Source organism: Podarcis gaigeae, assembly GCF_964106915.1.
Source record: "Podarcis gaigeae genome assembly, chromosome: 3".
NCBI lineage: Eukaryota > Metazoa > Chordata > Lepidosauria > Squamata > Lacertidae > Podarcis > Podarcis gaigeae.
In genome coordinates this window covers 18,144,492-18,170,447 of record NC_139680.1, presented here as the reverse complement: position 1 = coordinate 18,170,447, position 25,956 = coordinate 18,144,492, and the positions used below count along the sequence as shown (strand labels likewise).

General features: G+C 44.1%; 1 protein-coding gene and 1 long non-coding RNA gene across 2 annotated transcripts; one reads left to right on the top strand and one right to left on the bottom strand.

Moving 5' to 3' along the window:
* The first annotated feature begins 1,387 nt into the window (after positions 1-1,387).
* On the top strand, positions 1,388-6,913 carry LOC310840555 (retinol dehydrogenase 14-like). The gene is made up of 2 exons (XM_083730749.1): positions 1,388-1,823; positions 4,697-6,913. The coding sequence occupies exons 1-2, from the start codon at positions 1,416-1,418 to the stop codon at positions 5,312-5,314; spliced, it is 1,026 nt and encodes a 341-aa protein (XP_083586875.1). The 5' UTR covers positions 1,388-1,415; the 3' UTR covers positions 5,315-6,913.
* Positions 3,800-4,601, bottom strand: LOC310840852. The gene is made up of 2 exons (XR_014562208.1): positions 4,435-4,601; positions 3,800-4,142 (listed from the first exon to the last, which is right to left on the bottom strand). It is a non-coding gene; the product is annotated as an uncharacterized lncRNA (long non-coding RNA).
* Positions 6,914-25,956: the final 19,043 nt, after the last annotated feature.

The following is a 25,956-nucleotide window of genomic DNA, read 5'->3' as shown; positions in this document are numbered from 1 at the left end:
CCCACCATCTTACAGATCAGTATGGAGGTTCACACTTTTTTACCTCACAGGACAGGTATATCCATCTGTAAGCAACTGCAACCATAGAGGTACACCCTTTTTTTAGTTGTTGGCTTATGGAAATAATAATATAATAATATGAATAATAATATTCATGCAGCTGTGGTAAAGAAGATAAAGCCCCTTCTAGAGAAGAATGGCAGATCAAGTTGATGGATTACGCCTAAATGGCCAAAATGAATCAGAAATCAGGAAGACCAAAATTTTAGTAAGGAATGGGGAAACTTTATAATTTAGCTTAAAAACCATTGTAAACAGCTAAAATCATTAGTAGGATTGGAATAACACTTGTGTTGATGGTAAATTTTGGACATAATGGAGATGTAAAAGATTTGGATTGTTATAAAAGATGCAGGAGGAAATGACTAACAATAGGGACCCACAAAGGGGAGGAGGGAAGTCCAGGAGATTCTTTGGAACCTTGTTTTTATGTTGCGTGTTGGATTGTTGTTTAGTCCTTTTTGTCGTGTCTGACCGTGACTCCATGGACCAGAGCATGCCAGGCACTCCTGTCTTCCACTACCTCCCACAGTTTGGTCAAACTTATGTTGGTAGCTTTGAGAACACTATCCAACCATCTCGTCCTCTGTCGTCCCCTTCTCCTTGTGCCCTCCATCTTTCCCAGCATCAGGGTCTTTCCCAGGGAGTCTTCTTTTCTCATGAGGTGGCCAAAGTATTGGAGCCTCAGCTTCACAATCTGTCCTTCCAGTGAGCACTCAGGGCTGATTTCCTTCAGAATGGAGAGGTTTGATCTTCTTGCAGTCCATGGGACTCTCAAGAGTCGCCTCCAGCACCATAATTCAAAAGCATCAATTCTTCGGCGATCAGCCTTCTTTATGGTCCAGCTCTCACTTCCATACATCATCACTACTGGGAAAAACCATAGTTTTAACTATACGAACCTTTGCTGGCAAGGTGATGTCTCTGCTTTTTAAGATGCTGTCTAGGTTGTCATTGTGCGTGTTGGATATGAGATTGTAAAACATTAATCTGAATAACCAAATAAATAAATTTGACCCAAAAAAAGAAACACGTTGCGCGGGCTTCCTAGCGCCATGTGCTGCAACGGCTGTTCCTTACAGTGGTTCTCAGCAGATGTTTTTGGCCTACAACTCCCATGATCCCTAGCTCACAGGACCAGTGGTCAGGGATGATGGGAGTTGTAGGCCCAATAACACCTGGGGACCCAAGGTTGAGAAAGGCTGCAAGTTCCAGAGCGCTTGAGAACTACATCTCCCAGGATGCCTTGCGATGCTGAGGAGCCTGCGCGCGGCGCTCGTTGGGCCGCGCCGCTCCGGGGTTGCGCGTCGCTCGGCCCTTCCGCCCTCACGCTCTGGGGCGGGGCTCCGAGGGCGATGGCCGCCACTGCCGCCGCGGTGGTTGTGGCCGCGGCTGTGGGCGGAGGGCTGCTGCTCCTCGCCCGGCGCCTCTGGCCGGCGGCGGCCGCGGGGAAGGGCAGCGCTACGGCCGCCGCCGCCGCTGCCTTGTGCTGGATGGAGGGCAAGACGGTGATCATCACGGGCGCCAACAGCGGCCTGGGCCGGGCGGCGGCGGCCGAGCTGCTGAGGCGCCGCGCGAGGGTCATCATGGCCTGCCGGGACCTGGCGCGCGCCGAGGAGGCGGCCCGGGAGCTGCGCGCCGAGATGGGCCTGAGCTCGAGGGAAAGAGGAGGAGGAGGCAGCGGCCGAGGGGAGCTGGTGGTGCGCCACCTGGACTTGGCCTCGCTGGGCTCCGTGCGCCGCTTCTGCCAGCAGGTGCTGCAGGTAAAGAGACAAGCCCGTCTGGCTGGGCTGCAGCTAAAGAGCTGCTATTATTATTATTATTGTTGTTGTTAATATCATTTATACATACATACATACATACATACCCGGCCCATCTGACTGGCCTGCAGCTAAAGAGCAATCATCATAATTATTAATAATAATATTATTAATACCCTGCCCATCTGGCTGGGCTGTAGCTAAAGAGCAATTATTATTATTATTATTATTATTATTATTATTATCATTATCATTATCATTATCATTATCATTATTATCATTATTATTATTTATTACCCTGCCCATTTTGCTGGGCCGCAGCTAAAGAGCTGCTATTGTTATTATTAATAATAATAATATCATTTATTTATACATACATACCCGGCCCATCTGGTAATGAGCAATCATCATTATTATTAATATTATTAATAATAATACTATGCCCATCTGGCTGGGCTGCAGCTAAAGAGCTGCCATTATTATTTCTGTTACTGTTACTATTATTATATACCCTGCCTATCTGACTGGGATACACCTAAAGAGCTACCACTATTTTTAATAATAATAATACCCTGCCCATCTGGCTGGGTTCCAGGTAAAGAGCTATGATTATGATTTATACCCTGCCCATCTGGCTGGGCTGCAGCTAAAGAGCTGCCATTATTATTATTATTATTATTATTATCATCATCATCATCATCATCATCATCATCATCTCCCACCCATCTGGCTGGGCTGCTGCTAAAGACCCATCACCTTTGATCCCAACTGACTGAGGTATAGAATTTCAGAATAAATAAGTGGGGCTTTCTTCTAAGTATGCATGTCTTGGGGTCCAGAGTTCAAGGGACCACAGAGTCAAAACAATTGTCGAGTCGGAAGGGACCACAAGGGTCATCTAGCCCAACCCCCTGCAATGCAGGGATCTTTTGCCTAACTTGGAGCTCGAATCCACAACCCTGAGATTAAGAGCCTCATGCTCTACCAATTGAGCTGTCCGATATATGCCTAAGATTTTATTGGTAGCTCCCTTCATCTGTAGTTGTTGCTGTTTAATGTAGCAGTCTACCCAAATGGCTCAGCACAAAATGGTTTCCTCTTTGCGCTATAAGCATTAACAGTGAGAATATATCTTTGCTGAATCTGAAATGCAGACTAGCCAGTATGAGGGCGGTTACAGCCTGATGATTTAAAGACAGACAACCACAGGGTGGATAGAGAAGAGGAGCTGGTTGATCTGGTTTTGGCCTTCCTTGTATCAGATGCAAACTTGTTTTGTGAAGTACACACAGTATCCTTTTTCCAAAAAGAATGACATGTCAGTAATAAATCTTAGAATTTATTATCACAAAAGTGAGAGAAGAGTATGTTACATATATAGGAAAATAGAATCCAGTACATCTGAAGGGGACAGATACAGCAATATCATTCATAAAAGAGCATTTGACTTCCAATGTCAAATCTTGCCATGCAACTATTAATAGCATCAAAAGAAAGTAAAACAGTGACAATTTAGCAGAAACAACAAAGCCATAAGCTGTATTTGTTTTGCATTCCTTGGAAAGTCACTGGAAGTCTCCTTTCATTCAGTAGTCAATAAGTGATCAATTAAATATGAGAAGAGTGTCTGGTCACACGAAATGAGCCAGTTTAAGAGCTTGCACTCTTCTATGTTTTTGGAGATATTATATTTTGAAATAACAGACCTGACAATCCTGGCACAGTGCAGCTGTATAGCTAAATATTATTAGTGAACGAGACTGCAGTCCTGTCCCTGCTTACCTGGGAGTAATCCCCACTGAATTCATTAGGACTTAGTTCTGAGGAGACATGAATAGCGTTGCACTGTAAATGGCTTGTGTTTCAGCAGTTGGAGTGTTCAATAACATTTAATTGCTATTAAAAGTGAGATGAGTTGCGGAACTTGTATGTGTTAGGCCATGCTGCTTGTGAAGTGTTTTTGATTGCATTTTTTCTCCCCCCCCTCACTTTCCCCAAAGATTATCAGAGAGGGGCAAAATGCCCCTCTTTTGTATCACAAACCTGTGACATCGGCTAAGCTGAGAGAATGATTGAAACATGGAAAGTCACCTAGGGAGAGTTTAATGACAGAGGAGATTTGAACCCAGTAACGGTCCAACTCTACATTGAGGGTGGTCAACTAGTAGCCTTAGGCTCACATGCTGCCCTCAGCCTAATTTCAAGCAGCCTTTGGTCTACCTTTCATGTGGCAAAAAGGAGAGAAAAGGAGGTGGCTGAGAGAGGGGGAAGAGACAAAGGAGTGGCAGAAAGTGGGAGAAAAGAGTGTGGGCCTACCCACCGCTAGTACAGTGGTACCTCGGGTTACATACGCTTCAGGTTACATAGGCTTCAGGTTACAGACTCCGCTAACCCAGAAATAGTACCTTAGGTTAAGAACTTTGCTTCAGGATGAGAACAGAAATCGTGCTCCGGCGGCGCAGCCGCAGAAGGCCCAATTAGCTAAAGTGGTGCTTCAGGTTAGGAACACTTTCAGGTTAAGAACGGACCTCCGGAACGAATTAAGTACATAACCAGAGATACCACTGTATCTATAAGTTTCCGTTTGCAACAAGAACTTAACCTGAGATACCACTGTATGTCCCATCTCAACAAATAACCCTAAGAGAAAAAACATTGACAGGAAAAAAGGTCAATAGGTTCAGGTTGGAGTGAGCCGAAAATCAAAATGGTGTGTGGCCAAATCAATAAAGGTATTGCTAGCGTTGGAAGTGGTCAACTGTAAAGGGCTTCACTTTTAAGGGATCGAACTTTTTAATCTTTTTTTTAAAAAAATGAATAATTTTAATATTATTGCATTAGTATGTCTGATTACTTTCCCCCTCTGTTGTGTAAAGGAAGAGTCTAGGCTGGATGTCCTGATCAACAACGCAGGGATATTCCAGTGTCCCTATATGAAGACCGAGGACGGCTTTGAGATGCAGTTTGGCGTCAACCACTTGGGGCACTTCTTGCTCACAAACCTCCTCCTTGGACTTCTGAAAAGCTCTGCACCCAGCAGGATTGTGGTGGTTTCCTCCAAGCTTTACAAATACGGCGAGATCAACTTTGATGACTTGAACAGTGAGCTAAATTACAATAAAAGCTTTGCTTATAGTCGGAGTAAACTGGCCAACATACTGTTCACTAGGGAATTAGCCCGTCGCTTAGAGAACACAGGGGTCACGGTCAATGTGCTGCATCCTGGTATTGTCAGAACAAATCTAGGCAGACATATACATATCCCTTTGCTAGCCAAGCCCCTCTTCAATTTGGTATCTTGGGCTTTCTTCAAAACCCCTCTGGAAGGAGCCCAGACTTCAATTTATCTGGCCTCCTCCCCCGAAGTAGAGGGTGTATCTGGGAAATATTTTGGAAACTGCAAGGAGGAACAACTGTTGCCCAATGCCATGGATGATTTGGTTGCAAGGAAACTATGGGATATCAGCGAAGTGATGGTGGGGCTATTAAAATAAAGGTCAAGGAGAAGCACTGTATCAAAATAGTGTCAATAGATAGTCTTTCAGAATTTACAGTTTCTTGCTTCTGTTATCTTGCCTCATTGCAACAGATGGAGCCCAAGTTATTTTGCATCTCTGGCTGGGATTTATCACAATCAATGCAGACTGTGTTTGGTTTTTTAAGAGAAAATATCAGAATAAATTAATATTTAAAGAAAATAATTAGAGGTGGAGGTTTTTGTATATTTTGGGCTGAAGGGAGATTTTTGCTGTTCTGCAAACAAAACGGAAAGATGTCTGCTTTCATAGGTGTTTCCTGATAGTTCAGTGCTTCGTATCCGAATTAGCTGTGCATGGTACTGTATTTGAAATATGTGGCAGCTTCATTTTTGTGCTCCAAAAAGGAATTCCAAGAATATAAGACAGAGAAATCATCTGTGAATTGCTCGAGTCAATGAGTATTTTTCTGCTTTGGTAAGGATACCTAGCCGAAAACAGCTTGGCATGATGTAATAGCACCATTGAACACTGACTGGTTCTCTAGACATCTCTAGGAACAGTATTCCGGATGCAGCTGATAGCATATTTCAGTCAAAATTGATGTATGCGTAACAATGGATTGCATCTTTGATGTTGTCTGACTTTGCAAAGCAGTTATTGCACTCCTCCACCACCTCCACTAGGACCTCTTACTTCAGGTATGCTTCTTTGGCTAGCAGCACTTCACAGATCACATTTAGTCAACCCTTTAAGGTTTAGTGTATGGCACAGGTGAAAATTACTGCTTTGCACATGCTTACCAAGTCCCGATCCACGACTGACTTTCTGTTTGTTACGTTTGCACACCTGAAGTGAGTACGTGGTTCTTCCAGAATCAGTAAGCCATGACGTTGCATTCCTACACTTCTTAGCTGAGACTGTTCTCCTTAGCGCAGGCGTGTGTTAAGAAAGCTTCACTTATATCCATGGAACATTATAATATAATACAGTGTTTTGCACGGATTCATGTACATTGATTTTATGTCCTTTGAGTTATTTTGAGTGATTTATACTAACAAAATATGAATGGGGCATCACATAGAATCACAAACTAGAATCTCAGAGCAAATCACAAGAGTTGGCAGTGACACACAAATCATTATGCATGAAGTACAATTCATAAACGACCCGATTCCCACCTGTAATTGATTAATGCTAGTGTACTCGCATTAATGGCGAATTGTGACCTAAGCTGCTGTAGCCCACTTGGCAATTTAATGCTTTTACAAACTACAGGCCAAACACAGTGATTCTGAACTTGTTTCTTAGAAGTAAAGGTATCTCAGATTGAAGTGTACATTGGCTGGAGTGGGTTCTGAGTCATTGGACTAATAAGCTGCCATCTACGTTTGCACTACTATACAAGAACATTACCCAAATTTTATATACATATGCACAGATACAGAACACCCACCCTCACCATCAGTCTAAACTTGTCTTGAATTAACACCCACCATGAATTTTCATATAGATTCTCTGCCATGCAGAGTCATTTTTCACAGTATTTAGGATTGAGTTTAGTTACCTAAATGTGCCTCCTTTGTTGTACATAAATAAAGGTATATCTTAAACAAACACATAGCAAAGTTATCTGTGTGCATCATTGTTGTGTTTCCTTATTTAAATTAAAAGCTTTGAAATGCTTAATCTACGTTTGTGAGGATAGCAGGTAAGAGGGAGAGAGCACAAAGTGCAAGAATAAAAGAGGAGCAGTACAGTAGTACCTCGGGTTAAGTACTTAATTCATTCTGGAGGTCCGTTCTTAACCTGAAACAGTTCTTAACCTGAAGCACCACTTTAGCTAATGGGGCCTCCTGCTGCCGCCACGCCGCCAGAGCCTGATTTCTGTTCTTAACCTGAAGCAAAGTTCTTAACCTGAAGTACTATTTCTGGGTTAGCGGAGTCTGTAACCTGAAGCGTATGTAACCCGAGGTACCACTGTATTTAAGAAACAAACCAAAGGTTAGAAAACTTACAAGAGCCTGCAAGCCTCTTTCCAACGAAGGAATGCTTGGGATGCTACTTCTGAGCATGTTTGTAATGCCCATAAAGGCTAAATTGGAAAGACGACATTTGCCCTGTCTGAAACCCTAGACCACCTTCTATGAGAGCCAGCCTTAATAAGCTTAGTGGGACTTATGTTTGAGGAGGCGTGTACAGGACTGTATTGTCTTTAGCACACTTAAGAAGGGAGGTGAAGAAGAAGAAGAGTTTGGATTTGATATCCCGCTTTATCACTACCCGAAGGAGTCTCAAAGCGGCTAACATTCTCCTTTCCCTTCCTCCCCCACAACAAACACTCTGTGAGGTGAGTGGGGCTGAGAGACTTCAAAGAAGTGTGACTGGCCCAAGGTCACCCAGAAGCTGCATGTGGAGGAGTAGGGAAGCGAACCCGGTTCACCAGATTACGAGTCTACCGCTCTTAACCACCACACCATGTGGCTGCAATCCTAGGCATGCTTTCTTGGAGTAAGTCCCATTTAACAATGGGGTTTACTGCTATGCACAATATTGGTATTACTAACAGCACAAATCCCACAGTTCAGGGACCTTTGCTATGCAATCCTATGGCACGTCTACTCAGGGGTATGCAGAGAATTCTGCTACAAAGGCCACTGAACTCGATGGGATTTGTTTTTGAAGAAGGATGTTTAGTATTGTGCAGCAAGTATCCATATATGCTGGATTCTCAATAGAATTATACCTGCTACTTGCATCCTAGGATTGCACAAAGATGTTTGAAGGCAGCCCGTCCTGTGCTTGGGTATACACATTAAATCCAGTGTTATGCTTCTTGAAGGAGTATCTCTACTCCTTTGAGTGACAGTTGTAACAGGTCACTGGTTACGCACAAATGTAGAAAAAAGAAGAATCACGCTCCAAAGCTTTTTTAAAGGGAACTCTTCAAGCCATTTAAAGAAGCAGTTACCAATAGACCGTACGTACAGTTGCTTCTGCAACTGTTTGGGCAGCTCCTGCTGCAGCGTGGTTTGAGGGTGGCGTGACAAGATGCCACCATCTTCAAACATGGAGGCTGGCACTAGTACTATGAGCAGAAGGAGGGCTGTGATTATATGGTGGGGCCTAGACAACCCATAGATATGCAATGGAGAGCTAAAAACAACTGGAAAACTTGCTGTTGAAATGGTGTATCACATGAGGCTTATAGCAGGCTCATATGAGTGCATATGATATACGGTTAAGTCCAGTCGCAAACAACTCTGGTTGCGGTGCTCATCTCACTTTACCGGTGGAGGGAGCCGTTATTTGTCTGCTCTGCAGACAGTTTTTCCAGGTAATGTGGCCAGCATGACTAAGCCGCTTCTGGCGCAACAGAACACCGACACCAGAGCAGCGCACAGAAACACCGTTTACTTTCCCGCTGGAGCGGTACCTATTTATCTACTTGCACTTTTTGGCGTGCTTTCGAACTGGTAGTTTGGCAGGAGCAGGGACCGAGCAATGGGAGCTCACCCCGTCGCGGGGATTTGAACTGCCGACCATTTGATCAGCAAGCCCAAGGCTCAGTGGTTTAGACCACAGTGCCACCCGGAAGGTATTTTTAGCCTACTCTTTATTGCAACCGATTCTGGGGTGGTGTTTGGTGCAGTACCATGAATCAAAACCACAATACAGTATTGTAAAAAAGGCAGAAAAAAGCACCAGCGATAATAGGAAAACCTGACCAGGGCATTAATACCCTGCAATGGTCTGCTCCAAAAAACAGGCCTCCCATTGGTACCAGAAACTTGCATGTCTCAGATGGGAGGGTATGGCATATTTGGGGCATCGCTGCTGGCATGCAGTCCCCAACCATACCCTCTGAGATTATGTCTCCATTTTAGGAGGGAAGATTACCAACCCCCTACAATATACCTTTTTTTTTTAGTCATTTATGCCAGGATGCCATTAACTTCTGAATAACTGTAATTTGGAGAAGTTTTAGTTCTAGGGGCAGATAGACTTGGTTCTTTTATATGTGCGTTTTCCATTCGTAATGATGTATATGGGAATAAGTGTTGAAATAATGGGATTTGCTTCTAAGTATAATAGGCTTAGAACTAGGGTGTCGGGAACTGAGTTGATTTCCCAGCTGAACAACCTTGATACTTTTTCCATTTAAGGTGATTGGAAAGGGAGGAGGTTTAAATTCCAAATGTATTTTTAAAAATACCTTGTTCTTTGCTTTTCACACAAGGCCCCCTTCCCTGGCCTAATCTTCCAGGCATTCTTCACCTGGCAAAACAGTCCAGGAGACCTAGACAGAATATTATTTTTGAGAATGGAGCTGTTGTTTTCCACCTCCTCTCCCAGCAACCACCAGCACCTTCATTTCTGCTGTGACTGGCCTAAGATCTAAGAACTTAAATGAATATTGACTCGATTCCAAGTATCCTAAACACCATCTAGGAAAAGAAAAAATCCCTGTTACTGATCATCCTTTACTCAGCTGTACATCTGCAAACAAATAAGATACTATAAAATACCATAAGTTTGCAGCATGTGGGTTCTACTAACTTTCCAGCTTGTTTGGAGTCTTAATAAAAGAGCCAGGATGGCTTAAGAAAACCTTGATATCAGCCCTTGTTATTGATAGCCAGTGATACTGTTGCACAGATCAGTGATGGGGAACCTTTGGTTCTCCAGATGTTGGATTGCAACTCCCATCAACTGTGGGGCAGATGGGAGCTGAGGCATATCTGGAAGGCCATAGGTTCTGTATTCCAGGCATAGATGCTCCAGGCTAACTGTAACACCTGAAATGAGTGCAAGCTTTGGAAGATCTTTATTAAGGCCGCAAACACCTGTGGTTTATCTGGGCAACTGTCCCATCTTCAACATATCCTGAAAGCAAACTATGCAGTCTCTTTTGTCAGCTTGTACGGCATTTCTATTTCTATGCAGGCATCGGGTCACATAATCTTAAAGAAGAAGCATTCTTAACACATGGAAAACTGATTCAAACATCCACTTCTACAATGCAACAGGCCAACAAGAACCCTATGTGTTCTTAATGCTAGCACATTCACTGCTACTTCCTGTGATGCCTGCGAAAGGTTCCAGTAAATATCGTCTCAAAAATGCACAATGTTCAGGGGGGTGGGGTGCTCACGCCATTTTTTGTTCCCAATTCTTTTTCTTCTCTTGGATGTGGCAGCCATTGGACTTTATGCCACACTACTGATGGCAGCCATTTTGTGACAGCCGTTTCTCAAAATTCCAAATGTGCCCATTGGCCCAAAAGGGTCGGTGACCTCTGCCTTATAGTGACCTGAGGTAGCAACACGTTTTCTTCCAGTTAACAATGGTTACTCACTGGAAGATTGGCAAAGGTTTTGGCGGCTCGTATTTCCTGGAATCTGAGCAAGGTCTAAGACAGGGGTCAGCCAACTTTTTCAGCAGGGGACTGGTCCACTGTCCCTCAGACCTTGTGGGGTGCCAGACTATATTTGAGGGGGGGGTGAAATGAACGAATTCCTATGCCCCACAAATAACCCAGAGATGCATTTTAAATAAAAGGACACATTCTACTCATGTAAAAACACGCTGATTCCCGGACCATCCGCGGGCCAGATTTAGAAGGCGATTGGGCCGGATCCGGCCCCTGGGCCTTGGTTTGACTACCCATGGCCTAAGAGATGAAATCAATGATTAAGCATCAATTAACGGCTGGAGGGTTGGCAAACCTTCCTGTCTCCTTTTCTGTGCTGTACTTTTCAAATGGCAACAGGCCAAACTCAGGTACATCACGTCCTCCTTTCTCCTTCCCAAGAGAACAGACCCTGACATTCTCTGGAACTTCCCACCAGTTGGGAAAGTGAGAGAAAGTGACACTTGTCTCTCACACTGACATCATTGGGTCGTCCTTCCAAGTGAATGCCACTTTCTTCCAGTGAGATCCGTTGCATCTGAGAAACGTGACTGTGCTTTCATGTCAGTTTTCATCACAGGTTCATTCTGAATCCACAAGAGCAGGGCCCCCGGCTTTTATTGAACCGATTAACTTGAAAGGCAACACTTCCGTTGTGCGTTTGGACCTTTCGTCAGATTAAAACAGCTTGCCAGTTCCCTGGGACCAGTGAGCAAACTGTCTGCAAAGCATGTTGTTTGTTTTAAAACTGCAGTGGGGCATGGCTGTGTGTTTGTGCACGGGCTTAACAGAGAGCTCTGCTTTATATCCATGAATTACAGCATTGTTTCTCGTTAACTTCCAATTTACTGATCTCCTGGTTTTTCATTTGTGCCACAGTCATTTGATTTCTGGGGAAGGATCGTAATTGTTTGCTCTTTCAGGCTTTTGGCTTGTGTCTGCTTAACACATGGACAATGACAATTAGTGTCCCTACACACACACACACACATTTTAAAAGGCCATTTTGTAAGAAGAAAATTGGGTTTGTGCTCTGTGGTGTTCTGTATATTTTTCTGACTTAGCTTGTTCTGCTGGCTATAGCCTCAAGGTTGTACATGGTGTCAAAGCCAGTTTTGATCCGGTCCAATAGCCTAATGTTTTTTGTAAAGATCTGGCCGAAGAGGAACAATAAGGTTCCAGATTTAAAGGAGAGGAATTGCATGGTTCTAGATTTGAGGAGAGACACGTAAAAGAAAAAGGAATGGAATGTCTCTGGAACATTTAGCTATTGGAATGAAAGCTGGCCTGTACAGTCAATACATCTGTTTTTCAAGTTTGAAAGTGTCACAACTCTTCAACCCCCCCCCCCTTTTTATTTGAGGGAAGAGCTCATTTTGAGGGAAGAGCCCAGTAATGTTGGAGGTTTTGTTCTGTGTTACTTTTGCATGTTTTTACCCATAATTGCATTTTACCCATAAATGCAAGAGAGTGGTTAAGAGCAATAGAATCATAATCTGGGGAACTGGGTTCGCATCTCCGCTCCTCCACATGCAGCTGCTGGGTGACCTTGGGCCAGTCACACTTCTCTGAAGTCTCTCAGCCTCACTCACATTACAGAGTGTTTGTTGTGGGGGAGGAAGGGAAAGGAGAATGTTAGCTGCTTTGAGACTCCTTGTGCTGGTCCAGGAGGGAGGTTACCGTGGGGCGAGGTCCAGGACCTGAGTTGAGGGTCGGCAGACAGTCCTCCTCGGGCGAAGCGGGGTCCACAGCGGGAAGCCGGGCAAGGACAGGATCTCTGGGGGAAACAGGACTGGATGCTGGCCGAAACAGCTAATCAACAACGTTGCTCCCGCAACCTGGGACCGGGCTGACTGGCCTTTATCTTCTCTGAGGCCAGGGGCGGTCCCGGCCCCCAGGAGACCCGCCTCTCCTGGCCTTAAGGCGAGCACTCCTCCTGGGAGAAACCAGTTCCCTTCGCCTCTCTGCCCTGAGCCTCTGCAGTTCAGGAGAGGCTGAAGGGTTACTGGGCCCAGGGGGAGACTCACCTGTAGGCACTGAGTCCTCAACCACCTCCCGAGCCAGAGTGGATTCACCTGGTGCCTGCCCCTGAGGATCCGGCACAGGTGCAGGCGCTTCAGAATCAAGGCTCTGCCCCAGTTCAGCCGGCACTGGAGGCGGGGACTCCTGTGCAGGCTGGGATTCCTCCGGTTCAGCCTCTGAATCGGATTCCCAGGCCATCACACTCCTTTGGGTAGTGATAAAGCCGGATATCAAATCCAAACTCTTCTTCTTAATTCTGCATTTCAGCACCAGGTGTTGAAATTTTACATCCCCTAACAATTTTGCACCCAGGGCAACCACCCCTGTGCCCCCCCTGCTGTGACCCTGTACTGTATGCCTCTGAATGTCAGTTGCCAGGAAGCACAAACGGGGAGCATGCTTTTGTGGTCAGATCCTGCTCGTGGGTTTCTCACAGGCACCTGGCTGGTCACTACGAGTATGGTAAAAGATAAAGGACCCCTGGACGGTTAAGTTCAGTCAAAGGCGAATATGGGGTGCAGCGCTCATCTCGCTTTTCAGGCTGAGGGAGCCGGTGTTTGTCCACCGACAGCTTTCTGGGTCATGTGGCCAGCATGACTAAACCACTTCTGGTGCAACGGGGCACCGTGACGGAAACCAGAGCAGTGCACAGAAATGCCACTTACCTTCCCACCACAGTGGTACCTATTTATCTATTTTCACTGGTGTGCTTTCGAACTGCAAGTTGGCAGGAGCTGGGACAGAGCAATGGGAGCTCATCCCATCGCAGGGGTTTCGAACTGCCAACCTTCCGATCGGCAAGCCCAAGAGGCTCAGTGGTTTAGACCACAGCGCCACCTGCATCCCTACTGTGAGTGCAGGATGCTGGACCAGGTGGGCTTTCTTTGGTTTGATCCAGCAGAGCTCCTTTTATGTTCTTATGACTGGCAATGGCAAGGAGACGGGTTGTTCTGCTTTTCAGCCTTCTGCTTCAGTGTTCCTGTAATAAGCAACACACTGTTCTCCAATAAATTCAATGAAAATCAGGCTTCACACTTTTGATTCCTTTGGCCTTTAATTTTTTTTTATTTCATTTTAAGGAGCATAAAACGCACACTTTTATATATTTATTTCCAGAAATCCTATTTTCCCAGCACTTCTCATGTAACACAAAGTTAACCAGAAAAAGACTAAAAATCCTTGGAGATCACCTTTAAGCTTTGTGGAAAAAACCTCATCGGCTCAGAGCAATCAAAGTGATGGGGACCAGATACGTTAAGGAGACACTCTATTAGGTTGTATTCCCATTGGGCTAAACTAACTATTATTAATTCAGTGCCTGAAGTATTACAAATGTGCCCCATTAGTGCAATCGACCATCTGGCTAGGCTCATGGCGTAGGAAGCCAGGCTGTTCCAAGTATTCAGATACAGCGCACTATTTTGGAAGTACTGGCAGAATCTGTTGGCACATAAACCAATAAAATAGAAATAGAAACCCTATCAGTAATAATCAAAGCTACAACTTTGGAATGCATGCCGGCGTATGTGGCAAAGTACCGTGGTACCTCGGGTTAAGTACTTAATTCATTCCAGAGGTCCATACTTAACCTGAAACTGTTCTTAACCTGAAGCACCACTTTAGCTAATGGGGCCTCATGTTGCCGCCGCGCCACAGCCACGCGATTTCTGTTCTCATCCTGAAGCAAAGTTCTTAACCTGAGGTACTATTTCTGGGTTAGCGGAGTCTGCAACCTGAAGCGTATGTAACCTGAAGCGTATGTAACCCGAGGTACCACTGTATATGGAATGGGGGCAGCACCCAGCAAGGATCCTGCCAATTCTCTATAAAATGTCTGAGGAGGGAGAAGACTGATTTAAAATGCTAATGTAAGTAAGTGGGGAGCTTGGGATGAATGTCCTGGTATGAGGGAGCAGGGTTGGTCCAAGAAATTTTGGTGCCTGAGGCGAACCACAAAATGGCTCCCCTTTCTCTTGTGAGTGAAGATCTACATCAGGAACAAGGGGGGAATGAAGATCTACATGAGGATCTGTGGCCCTGTGGATCCTGCCACCTGAGGCAGTTTCCTCACCTTGCCTCATGGTTGGGCCGGCCCCGGAAGGGAGGATTCTGCTCCCTTATCCTGCCTGCCCAGTCTGTGCTTTAATTCACCCACTCCACGACCTCATTGTCACATGGTGTGACCTCATTGTCACATGGGCAAGTAATACGTACTGTGAATTGGGAGCACAGTGCAACCAGAATGTTCCGTGTTTTATGCTTAATGTCCTTCAGTATACCCGAAGGAGCATCTCCACCCCCATCATTCAGCCCAGACACTGAGATCCAGCTCTGAGGGTCTTCTGGCAGTTCCCTCACTACAAGAAGTGAAGCTACAGGGAACCTGGCAGAGGGCCTTCTCGGTAGTGGCACCTGCCCGGTGGAATGCCCTCCCATCAGATGTCAAGGTAATAAACAACTACCTGACTTTTAGACGACATCTGAAAGCAGCCCTGTTTAGGGAAGTTTTTAATGTTTGGTGTTTTATCATATTTTTAATATTCTGTTGGGGACGAGAGGCAAGATGCACATGGTGTAGCTCCCTCAAGTAGCATTTGATAACACTAGCACAGGGTTGCCAACCTTTGAGGGCTTGTGGGCACATTTACCCACTTTGGTCATGGGTAACACACACACACACACACACACACACACACACAGAGCAACCCATTCTATGGGCTACAATAGATTGCTTCTTTCAAGCCAGATTTGTTGGGGTGGGGGGAATCTCTGAGCATGCAAGGTAAGGCTTTCTGTGCAGCTGTGTGTGCCACATTGGCAACCTCTGCACTAGCAAAATGTCTGCCATTATGGCCTAACTAATGAAGGCTGATGGAATTGAGAGAGTAAAAAATTACGCCCTCAGTCACAACTGCAATGGAAGACTAAGGTGGAATCTAGACACATAAAAAAAACCTTGTGAAAATGCTTTTTTTTAGCGTTTTGAAAAAATATATCAAATTTGCCATAAGCTCCCCATTGCCATCTAGTGTCACATTTATATAATGCACTTAAAACACACTTAAAACGTTATATTTGCAGCTGTATAGCTGAGTCCCGAATCTATTCTTCAAGTCTGCCGACTCCAGCCATGGAGAATAAAGCCGGCAATTCTCTTCACAAAGCCACATCTTGGCTTCTGCTTCTTGGTGACACTGATGTGACAGAATTTGACTGCTATGTAGATGCTACACCGGTCACCTTAACAATGAACATGCTGACATAGAAAACCAAACCTCAGGCATTAAAGTATAGCGGACACGGGCAGCTATACTGCATTAGTATCATCCAGGAATGTATTGATGGATTTTGGAAAACTGGAAAACTGTTGATTTGTTGTGGCATTCCACTTGGGAAAAAAGCAAAATAAAATCAATACAGGGTTGGATTCAGACTAAGTTAGATATACAGTGGTACCTCGTTTTTCGAATGTAATCCGTTCTGGAAGATTGTTCGAGTTTTAAAACATTTGAAAACAAAAAACTCAATAACCGACAGCTAGGCCTCAGGATCTTACACTCAGCAGAAGCCGCGTGGCATGTTTGACTTCTGAGGCTTGTTTGAAAACTGAAGCATTTACTTCTGGGTTTACAAAAACCAAAGTGTTCAAAAACCAAAATGTTCATCAACGAAGATGTTCGAAAACCGAGGTACTACTGTACTTAATTCCTGTTGAAATCAATGGGATGTGTCCTGAGCATACCTGAAGGAGCATCTCCACTCCCATCGCTCCCATCCATTGAGGGTCTTCTGCTGGTTCCCTCACTGCGAGAAGCAAAGTTATAGGGAACCAGGTAGAGGGCCTTCTCGGTAGTGGTGCCCTCCTTGTGGAACTGCCTCCCTTCAGCTGTCAAGGAGATAAAAAAATTACACAACTTTTAGAAGACATCTGAAAGCAACATCTGTATCAGGAAGTTTTTTATATTTGTTGTTTTATTGTGCTTTTATATATGCTGTGGGACGTGGATGGCGTTGTGGGTTAAACCACAGAGCCTAGGACTTGCCAATCAGAAGGTCAGCGATTTGAATCCCACGACAGGGTGAGCTCCCATTGCTCCGTCCCTGCTCCTGCCAACCTAGCAGTTCGAAAGCACATCAAAGTGCAAGTAGATAAATAGGTACTGCTCCAGCGGGAAGGTAAACGGCATTTCCGTGCGCTGCTCTGGTTCGCCAGAAGTGGCTTAGTCATGCTGGCCACATGACCCGGAAGCTGTACGCCGGCTCCCTCGGCCAATACAGTGGTACCTCGGGTTACATATGCTTCAGGTTACATACACTTCAGGTTACAGACTCCGCTAACCCAGAAATATTACCTCAGGTTAAGAACTTTGCTTCAGGATGAGAACAGAAATCGTGCTCTGGCAGTGTGGAGGCAGTGTTAAAGTGGTGCTTCAGGTTAAGAACAGTTTCAGGTTAAGAACGGACCTCCGGAACAAATTAAGTACTTAACCTGAGGTACCACTGTAAAGCGAGATGAGCGCCGCAATCCCAGAGTCAGCCACGACTAGACCTAATGGTCAGGGGTCCCTTTACCTTTACTATATGCTGTAAGCCACCCAGAGTGGCTGGGGAAACCCAGCCAGATGGGCAGGGTATAAATAATAAAATCACCATCATCATCATACTGATTTCAATGGGGCCTATGTGCAGCTAACACATTTCCGATTCAACCCATAAAACTCACGGGCCCATGCAGGGTTTCAAACGAATGTCACTTCTTCTTATCCAAGATGGTCGTCTGATCTTGGAGTCTTTGGTTATTCACCTCCTTCTGTTCTGTCCTCACTTTCAGTTCCTCTTTTGCCTTCCCTCCAGCTCCAACTCCTTTCCAAGGCTCTCATCTCTCCTGCTACTTCAATGACTACTGCTGAAGTTTCCCTCTAATTATCCCCCCCCCCAAAAAAAAACCTGATTTGCTTTCTAGACTAATTTAGCACTCAAATCCTGCCACTCCTAAACAGCCATGCTGGTTTCAAGCACCGCATAACACAGACCAGTGCCCCCAATACAGCCTTGTGGATCAAGGTCAGAATGACATCATCTGTCATCGGTGTTGGAGAAACAGCATGCAGACAATGGAAGACGTCTGAGTTATGTCACAATACTGGGATCAAAAGGAACATATTACAAATATTATAATAAGACCAGTGATTTCTTTTGAAAGGGAATGATCTGAAGTCACAAGCATCTGCTTGAGAGTGCAAGGAGATTTTTAAAAGCCCAGTTATAAAAACATTCCAGTTAAAGCCTTGGAATGCTTTGAATACTTTTCTAGCTATGTAAGTTGGTGCAACTGATAACGTAGCTTGACATGTTTTACATTATTTCAACCCCTTTTATTTGCATAAGGAATAGATAAACAGAAAGTACCTTTTAGATTTTCCAACTATTAACGTGATTGGTTAATAGTTAAATGATTGGTTAGCGTACAGTTCATCTACTTTCAAAAACAACAACAATTTTTAGTAACTTTTACCAACTGAATTGCAGGAAGAAATGTGATCATTATTTAACACACAATCCTTGATCAATAACCAATATCATTGTAGAACTGGGGGGGAGGGCAGGGAGAGAGACTTGTTCCTTCATAAACCTTTTTAAATAAATATATCTATACCAGTCATTTACAATAAAACCAATAGTTTCATTGAATTATGGCTATTACAACTCATTCAAATAGACATACTTAAGCATTCTATGCATATTTACCTGGGAGTTAGTAGTCTTACTCCCACTGAGCTCAATTGTGATTTGCTTTTTGCATAGACATGTATAGGATCACACCACATAGCAGTTAATATATCCACCTTCTTTGTTGCTGTGCCACTAAAAGTGTTTCCTTGGCCAACCACTCTGAAATTGATATGAATGTTGGCAGCTTCCAGTGTTTTGCAAATACAATATTGGTAGCCACTAAAAGTTTCTCAGTAGACCCCATTAAATCTTTCAAAACCTTTATAAACCTTGGCCATGATCCAGCTGTATCCAAACACTACTATGTTGTGTTTGTGACATTTTTATGATATGTAATGTCCAGACTCTTTATATTCAAAAGAAAACTTCAAGATCCAAGATCCTGAAATATGGGTTCCCTCAACAAAATTTAAAATTTGGCTTTGTAATTCGGAATTTATGTGATGTGATTTGATTTGATTTGATTGGCCAGTTAATAAAAATTATTTAAAAAAACAAACAAAAGAAAACTTTACTTTCATAATAATAATAATAATAATAATAATAATAATAATAATAATAATAATAATTTATTTGTGCCCCGCCCATCTGGCTGGGTTTCCCAAGCCACTCTGGGCGGCTTCCATAAAAACCAAAAATACACTAAAATATCACAGATTAAAAACTTCCCTGAACAGGGCTTCTCAGTTATATGTTTCATAAACATATAACTGAGAAAAACATATCTACAATCTCATGCTTATTCACTTTGTTTATTATAGAGAGCACAGGTTTCTCCCTATTAACATTTAGGGATCTTCCTCTGTCTGCTTCACCCCAGACAGACCACACTGGCACACACCATCCTCAGCAGCAGCCAGCGAAACTTCTCAGCAACCATTCTCCTTCACAAACACAGAGAGAGAAGAACAGAAAACAGTTAAAAATGACAGTTACTTGAATAACAGTCACAACAGAATGGAATGCCTCGCTCATGTGACTCACAGTCAGCCAATCATACAAGAGAGCTACTGTCAAAGGAAAAACCCGATGCTAAAAATACACAGCATTTCAACATAAGCAAAGATTCCCATTTCAGGAAGTCGAACACTTATTCTTAACATACATGGGAATGTTCAGGGATGCAGGAGAGGATATACTGTTTGATTATAGCCTTTCCAACTTGTGTAAACAAGTTCACAATTTAGCAGAGTAACATTCCCCTTTTTAAACTTGCAGTGGATGCGTTTGCTCAGGCTCGCTAAAGCCTCTATAATAACTGTTCTGGTATTTTCCCCTTATTCCCTCATAAAAGATAAGACACGACACAGTCTTCTATAAAAGTATAAAAAGAATTTACTCACATTCTGTTCACAATTGGATCCCAGAAAGCAGACTTAGTTTAGAAAAGTAACATACACCTGGAAACTATCCCATAAAGAGACAGTCCCTTTGTCCTCTCTTTGGCTAAGCAGATGTTGCTTCTTCGATGCAAGTAGTCAAAAAGAGAGATATGGCTGCCCTGCCCTGTGCTTTTGTCCTAACCTGCACAGGTGAGGCCACGCCCACTTCTAGTCACATGCAGAGGAAGTCTGTCCCAGCCCAGAAGGGAACAGGAAGTTTACCTGCTGGCTGGACAAACATTCCTCCCCATGTGTAAACATGTTCACTCTAGCAATGTTGTATTTGACTGCTCTTGTGTTTCACATCCCACAACATACTAGTCACAAATAACACAACTTGTGGCACCAGATGATGCTGTGCATTGCCATCCGTATTGAAATGTGACAGTTCAAGCAATTAAAGAACAATTACAACATATCCACTCCCCATCTCAAAGTAGCTGATTTCTGCAAACTACAGGATCTAACAGGGTAAGCAAAGATGTCTTTGGGACTAAAGCACGGCTTTGCACTTCAGAATCCAATGACCCTCCTTGCCTCCATCACCCATAAGTCTTATTCCCATCCACCACTTGGTTACTGTTGTTTTTATATAAAGCAGCATGCCGTGCACTCATTATATTAATACTGCATGCAATCATATAATGAGTCTTAGTAGCAGAAATGGAAAGGGAAGAGCATCACTTGTCTTCCATTAGAGGCCCTCATGTTTTGGAACTAGGAAGGCATCCAGATATTGCTGTCAATAGAGCAACCCAAAGAGGACAACAGCAGAGAACCAAAGTTAAGTGCTAACCCTATCTGAACAAGCATATTTTTATCTACACCTTAAGAGCCATTGTGCAAAGGAGATATGATTTCTGCTTTTTAAAAGAGGCTAATGAAAAGCGTAAGAAACACTTGTGGTCCTCCAGATGTTGTTCCAGCTCCGTTGAGCTCCATCCACCATGGTTGGTTGTCAGGGATGATGGGAGTTGGGGGTCTAGCGAAATTCAGAGGACCACAGAGTCCCCATCTTTTGCATAAAGACATAAAAAACATATTCTTCTCACATCAAGCATGCTATTGTGAACTTGTTGAGGGACTGGTAAAGGTAAAAGTAAAGGGACCCCTGACCATTAGGTCCAGTCGTGACTGACTGTGGGGTTGCGGCGCTCATCTCGCTTTATTGGCCGAGGGAGCCGGCGTACAGCTTCCAGGTCATGTGGCCAGCATGACTAGGCTGCTTCTGGCGAACCAGAGCAACGCAAGGAAATGCCATTTACCTTCCCGCCGGAGTGATACCTATTTATCTACTTGCACTTTGACGTGCGTTCAAACTGCTAGGTTGGCAGGAGCAGGGACCGGGCAATGGGAGCTCACCCCATCGCGGGGATTCAAACCGCTGACCTTCTGATCAGCAAGTCCTAGGCTCTGTGGTTTAACCTACAGTGCCACCCGCGTCCCTGTTGAGGGACTGGAGATGACCATAAACATGCAAGGGCATCTTTGCCTTTGAGGTATGGGCAAAAAAGGTAAGGTAAAGGACCCCTGGATGGTTAAGTCCAGTCAAAGGCAACTATGGGGTGCAGCGCTCATCTCGCTTTCAGGCCGAGGGAACTGAAGTTTGTCCACAGACAGCTTTCTGGGTCATGAGGCCAGCAGGACTAAATTACTTCTAGCGCAATGGGACACTGTGCCAGAAACCAGAGCACACGGAAACGCTGTTTACCTTCCTACCTATTTATCTACTTGCACTGGCGTGCTTTCAAACTGCTAGGTTGGCGGGAGCTGGGACTGAGCAACGGGAGCTCACCCCATCACGGGGATTTGAACCGCTAACCTTCTGATCGCAAGGGACTGAACTACAAGGGACCTTCTCTGTACAGTGATCTAGGAATAGGTTAGCAGAGATCGCCACGTCTACCCTTATTCCAGAGGTATATTCTATTTCTTATACTAAAATTCAAATCTCTGCTAGTTAAACACCTATAAGAGTTTGGAAACTCATGTGTATATATTACTAAGAATTACTACTGTTTATAATTCACAGTATCCTGTGAGCAATTTGGACTCAGAGTATAAGCCTGGTGTTCTGCCCTAATTGGAGCGCAAATGAAACACCTTATAATAGGTGAGCTTAGAAGAACCTACAAGTAATATGTTATAATTTATCAGGCACTGAAATAATACATTAAAAGTTCATTTTATTAAAATTGGATAGCAATATCTCTGCGTCCCGTTCTGTTTGAAGAGGAAAGTTTAAATATATTGCAGGGAGGAAAAGTGTAGACAATGTTTAGAAATCAAAGCAGGCTGATTGGCGGCCCAAAGCAAATCACTTAATAATAGATCAAAATATCACATGCCAAACAGCTGTAGAGGCTAATTCCTGCTTCCTTAGAAGATAGGGGGAATGTTTGAAGACAAAATCTGTGCCAAAATCACTGCAAAGTACGGGGAGACATTTTGCCCCATATTAATCACTGTCATATTGGATAAACTAGTAGGCCAACATTTTGACATGAAGGAATGCAATGAAGATCACTGGATACTAAACAGCAACAGAAGACTGTGATGACTACAAGCATAGAGGAAGAAGGTGCCTATGGAATAGTACCAGACACATTATCTGAGGCAGGCTAGGCTTGGTGTGCCCTATATAATACCTACACCGTGTATGTGAAAGTCTAAGGACGGATAATTTGGAAAATCCATATGATGTCTGCATAAAATATTCAAACGATATCTTGGGCCTGAAATACCTCTTCTAGCACTTACATTTTACAGGGCAGGTGTTAAAACTGTGACGTATATTTTTAAATCGTACGGAAAGTTTGCGTTCTTAATATGAAATAATTTGCTTGCTTTCTCAGTTTTTCCAAATCCCACGAATCCAGTCAAAGCGAAGCAATTTGAAGTCCCGTTAACTTCAACCCTTTTAAGCACCTGCTCAAATATTCTCATTGGAATCACTGGGATTTGGGGTAGATTGTACCCATAAAATTGTACTCGCAAAATTGGTGAGGAACCCAACAGGAGTGAGTGGGGAAACCAGGGCACTTCCCCCCCCAGCTGCAACTCACTGGAACTCAGTTCTGGCACTCCTTAGGTGAGCGCCATTGCCATTATAAGGGAACAAGGGAGGTGTTCATGGTGAACTCTGGCACCTCTTTTCCTAGAAAAATAGCAATGGGAGTGGGATTAAACAGGTGCTTTGTGAGCGCAGTGCTCAGCCTAGGGCTTTCCATTGCTATAGTTCCATGTTGTTAATCTTCCTTCAGCAAAACAAACAGCAGCAGCAGATGGACTATAGACCAGCTGCAATCTTTACTTTTCATAGGCCAAGAGATATCCCCATTGCACCTATTGTCACCATCCCAACAATAAAGGTCACGTAGTGATATTGCTATTGTTCTCTATTTGGTCCCTCATTCCACCCATACTCCCTCCTCAAAACCACTACATTATAAGAACACAAGAAGAGGATCAAATCATCAGTCCATGTAGGTCAGCATCCTACTGTGTGGCAAATTTGGTGCCTCCCGGAAGCCCACCGGCTTGAAAATGAACCGCTCCGTCTCACTGATGTGCACCCGCAATTGGCATAGTGCCTCTAAACCTGGTGATTCTATTTAGCTATGAGTGCCAATAGCTACTGAAAGATCTATCTTCCTCTATGAATACGACCGATCCTCTTTTAATGTAGCTGTCTTGTGGTGGCTGCAAATTACATAAATTAACTATTTATGATGGGAAGAAGTCCTGAATCTGTTGCCAATAAATATCAATGGTGATCCTGAGTTCTGGAATGAAAGAGCTGTGTGGGTTTGTTGTTTTTTTTTAAATCCTCTGTAACTCCTTCCTTCCCACTGTCCATAAATCTACATGCTTTGTTTACCTGTTTCTAAACAAATAAAATGCAATTCTTTATTTTATTTATTATATTTCTCATCCTTCCTCCTGGGAAAGATGGGGATGGTGCACAGTATAATGGATTTTTTAAAAAAATCCATTAATTATTATTATTATTAGCTTCTAGCAAAATATATATATAAAAAAAGTCAGACAGATGTTACCTTCAGATGTCTTCTAAAAGTTGTGTAGTTCTTTATCTCCTTGATATCCGAAGGGAGGGCATTCCATTGCTGAGAAAACCCTCTTCCTAGTTCCATGTAACTTCCTGCAGTGAGGGAACTGCCAGAAGACCCTCGGAGCTGGACCTCAGTGTCTGGGCAGAACAATGGGGGTGGAGACGCTCCTTCAGGTATACTGGGCTGAGGCCATTTAGGGTTTTAAAGGTCAGCACCAACACTTTGAATAGTGCTCAGAAACGTACTGGGAGCCAATGTAGGTCTTTCAGGACCGGTGTTATATGGTCTCGGCAGCAGCTCCCAGTCACCAGTCTAGCTGCCACATTCTGGATTAGTCGTAGTTCCTGGGTCACCTTCAAAGGTAGCCCCACATAGAGCACATTGCAGTAGTCCAAGCAGGAGATAACCAGAGCATGCACAACTCTAGTGAGGCAGTCTGTGGGCACATAGGGTCTCAGCCTCATACCAGATGGAGCTGGTAGACAGCTGCCCTGGAGACAAAATTGACCTGTGCCTCCATGGACAGCTGTGAGGCACACCTGGCCCTTCAGGGGCACAGTTACCATATTCAGGGGCAGGGAGTCGCCCAAGAAAGATGCTACAGCCCCTTATCACCTCAACCGCCATTATTCGTACCTTTCCAGCAGTACATTATCATTTTCGAGAAGGCCCAATCAGATTTCCTAGGCACAATCATTTCCCTAGTTAATCGCCACCTGTCAAACCTCATCACTTATATGCAAAGGGAGGATCCCCCCCCCCCACAACTGCATATCATTTTTTACTTCATTAGCACTGAAATACATTTGCCATTTTGTCGACCATTCCTCCAGTTTGGTGGTACCTTTTGGAGCTCTTAGTGATTCATTTGGGCTTTCACCATCCTGAATAAATTGATGCCATTTGCAAACTTGTCCAGTTCATGTCCAATTTTGTTCATTCACGTAATGGCTAATTAGATTTCCTGCTTCAGATGCTAAAATGGCTTGGGCTGGGCTTAATAATAATAATAATAATAATAATAATAATAATAATAATAAATTTTTATTTATATCCCGCCCTCCCCACCCGAAGCCGGGCTCAGGGCGGCTAACAACAATAAAATAATACAACATTCTAAAATCATTTCATTATAAAATAAATTCAAATCAAATTGATGGCAGCCATTGGGCTAGAATTCTGTGAAGACTGCCAAAGGAGGGAGTCATGCTGTGCCCTGGCCAAAGGCCTGGTGGAACAGCTCTGTCTTGCAGGCCCTGTGGAAAGATGTCAAGTCCCGCAGGGCCCTAGTCTCTTGTGGCAGAGCGTTCCACCAGATCGGAGCCACAGCCGAAAAACCCCTGGCTCTGGTTGAGGCCAGCCTAACCTCTCTGTGGCCTGGGACCTCCAAGATGTTTCTGTTTGAAGATCGTAAGTTCCTCCGTGGGACATACCAGGAGAGGTGGTCCCATAGGCATGAGGGTCCTAGGCCATATAGGGCTTTAAAGGTTAAAACCAGCACCTTAAACCTGATCCTTTACTCCACTGGGAGCCAGTGCAGCTGGTATAGCACCGGGTGAATGTGATCTCACAGCGAGTACCCCGTTAGGAGGTCACTGACATTTATATTCCTAAATGCTACTGGTGCTCCTGCCACTACAGCTCCAGAACAGAGGTGAGAAGCCCTCTGCTATCTGACATCCTAGGATGTGAGAACAACCTTTATTCCCCCATTAACTTCACGGAGTTTGGCATCAAAACAACTTTTTCTCCCCTGTCTCTTGCTGTTGTTGTATGGCTGACCACGCTCCCATGATCTTCGCCTTCTAATCAAGCGAAGCACATGAGAGAACAACGGGCAAGGATTTCGGAGAGCGCTCAGAAAACGATGGCAGATAAAGCACTGAAGCTTTAGCAAATTCCATTTTCTAATCCCGACTAAATTCTCTTGGAAGCCAGCCCTCCTGGGTGAGTTTGATTTCGGAGATAATAGAGCCTTTTGGAGTTGCTCATAACTTTTAAAATGATTATAAACATGTGTCCTGGGAACATAGAAAA

Bases quoted from the DNA above. Each gene is read 5' to 3' on its own strand.
- LOC310840555 (XM_083730749.1), top strand. From the start codon at position 1,416: ATGGCCGCCACTGCCGCCGCGGTGGTTGTGGCCGCGGCTGTGGGCGGA. The intron at 1,824-4,696 runs GTAAAGAGACAA...TGTTGTGTAAAG, and splicing joins TCTGCCAGCAGGTGCTGCAG to GAAGAGTCTAGGCTGGATGT.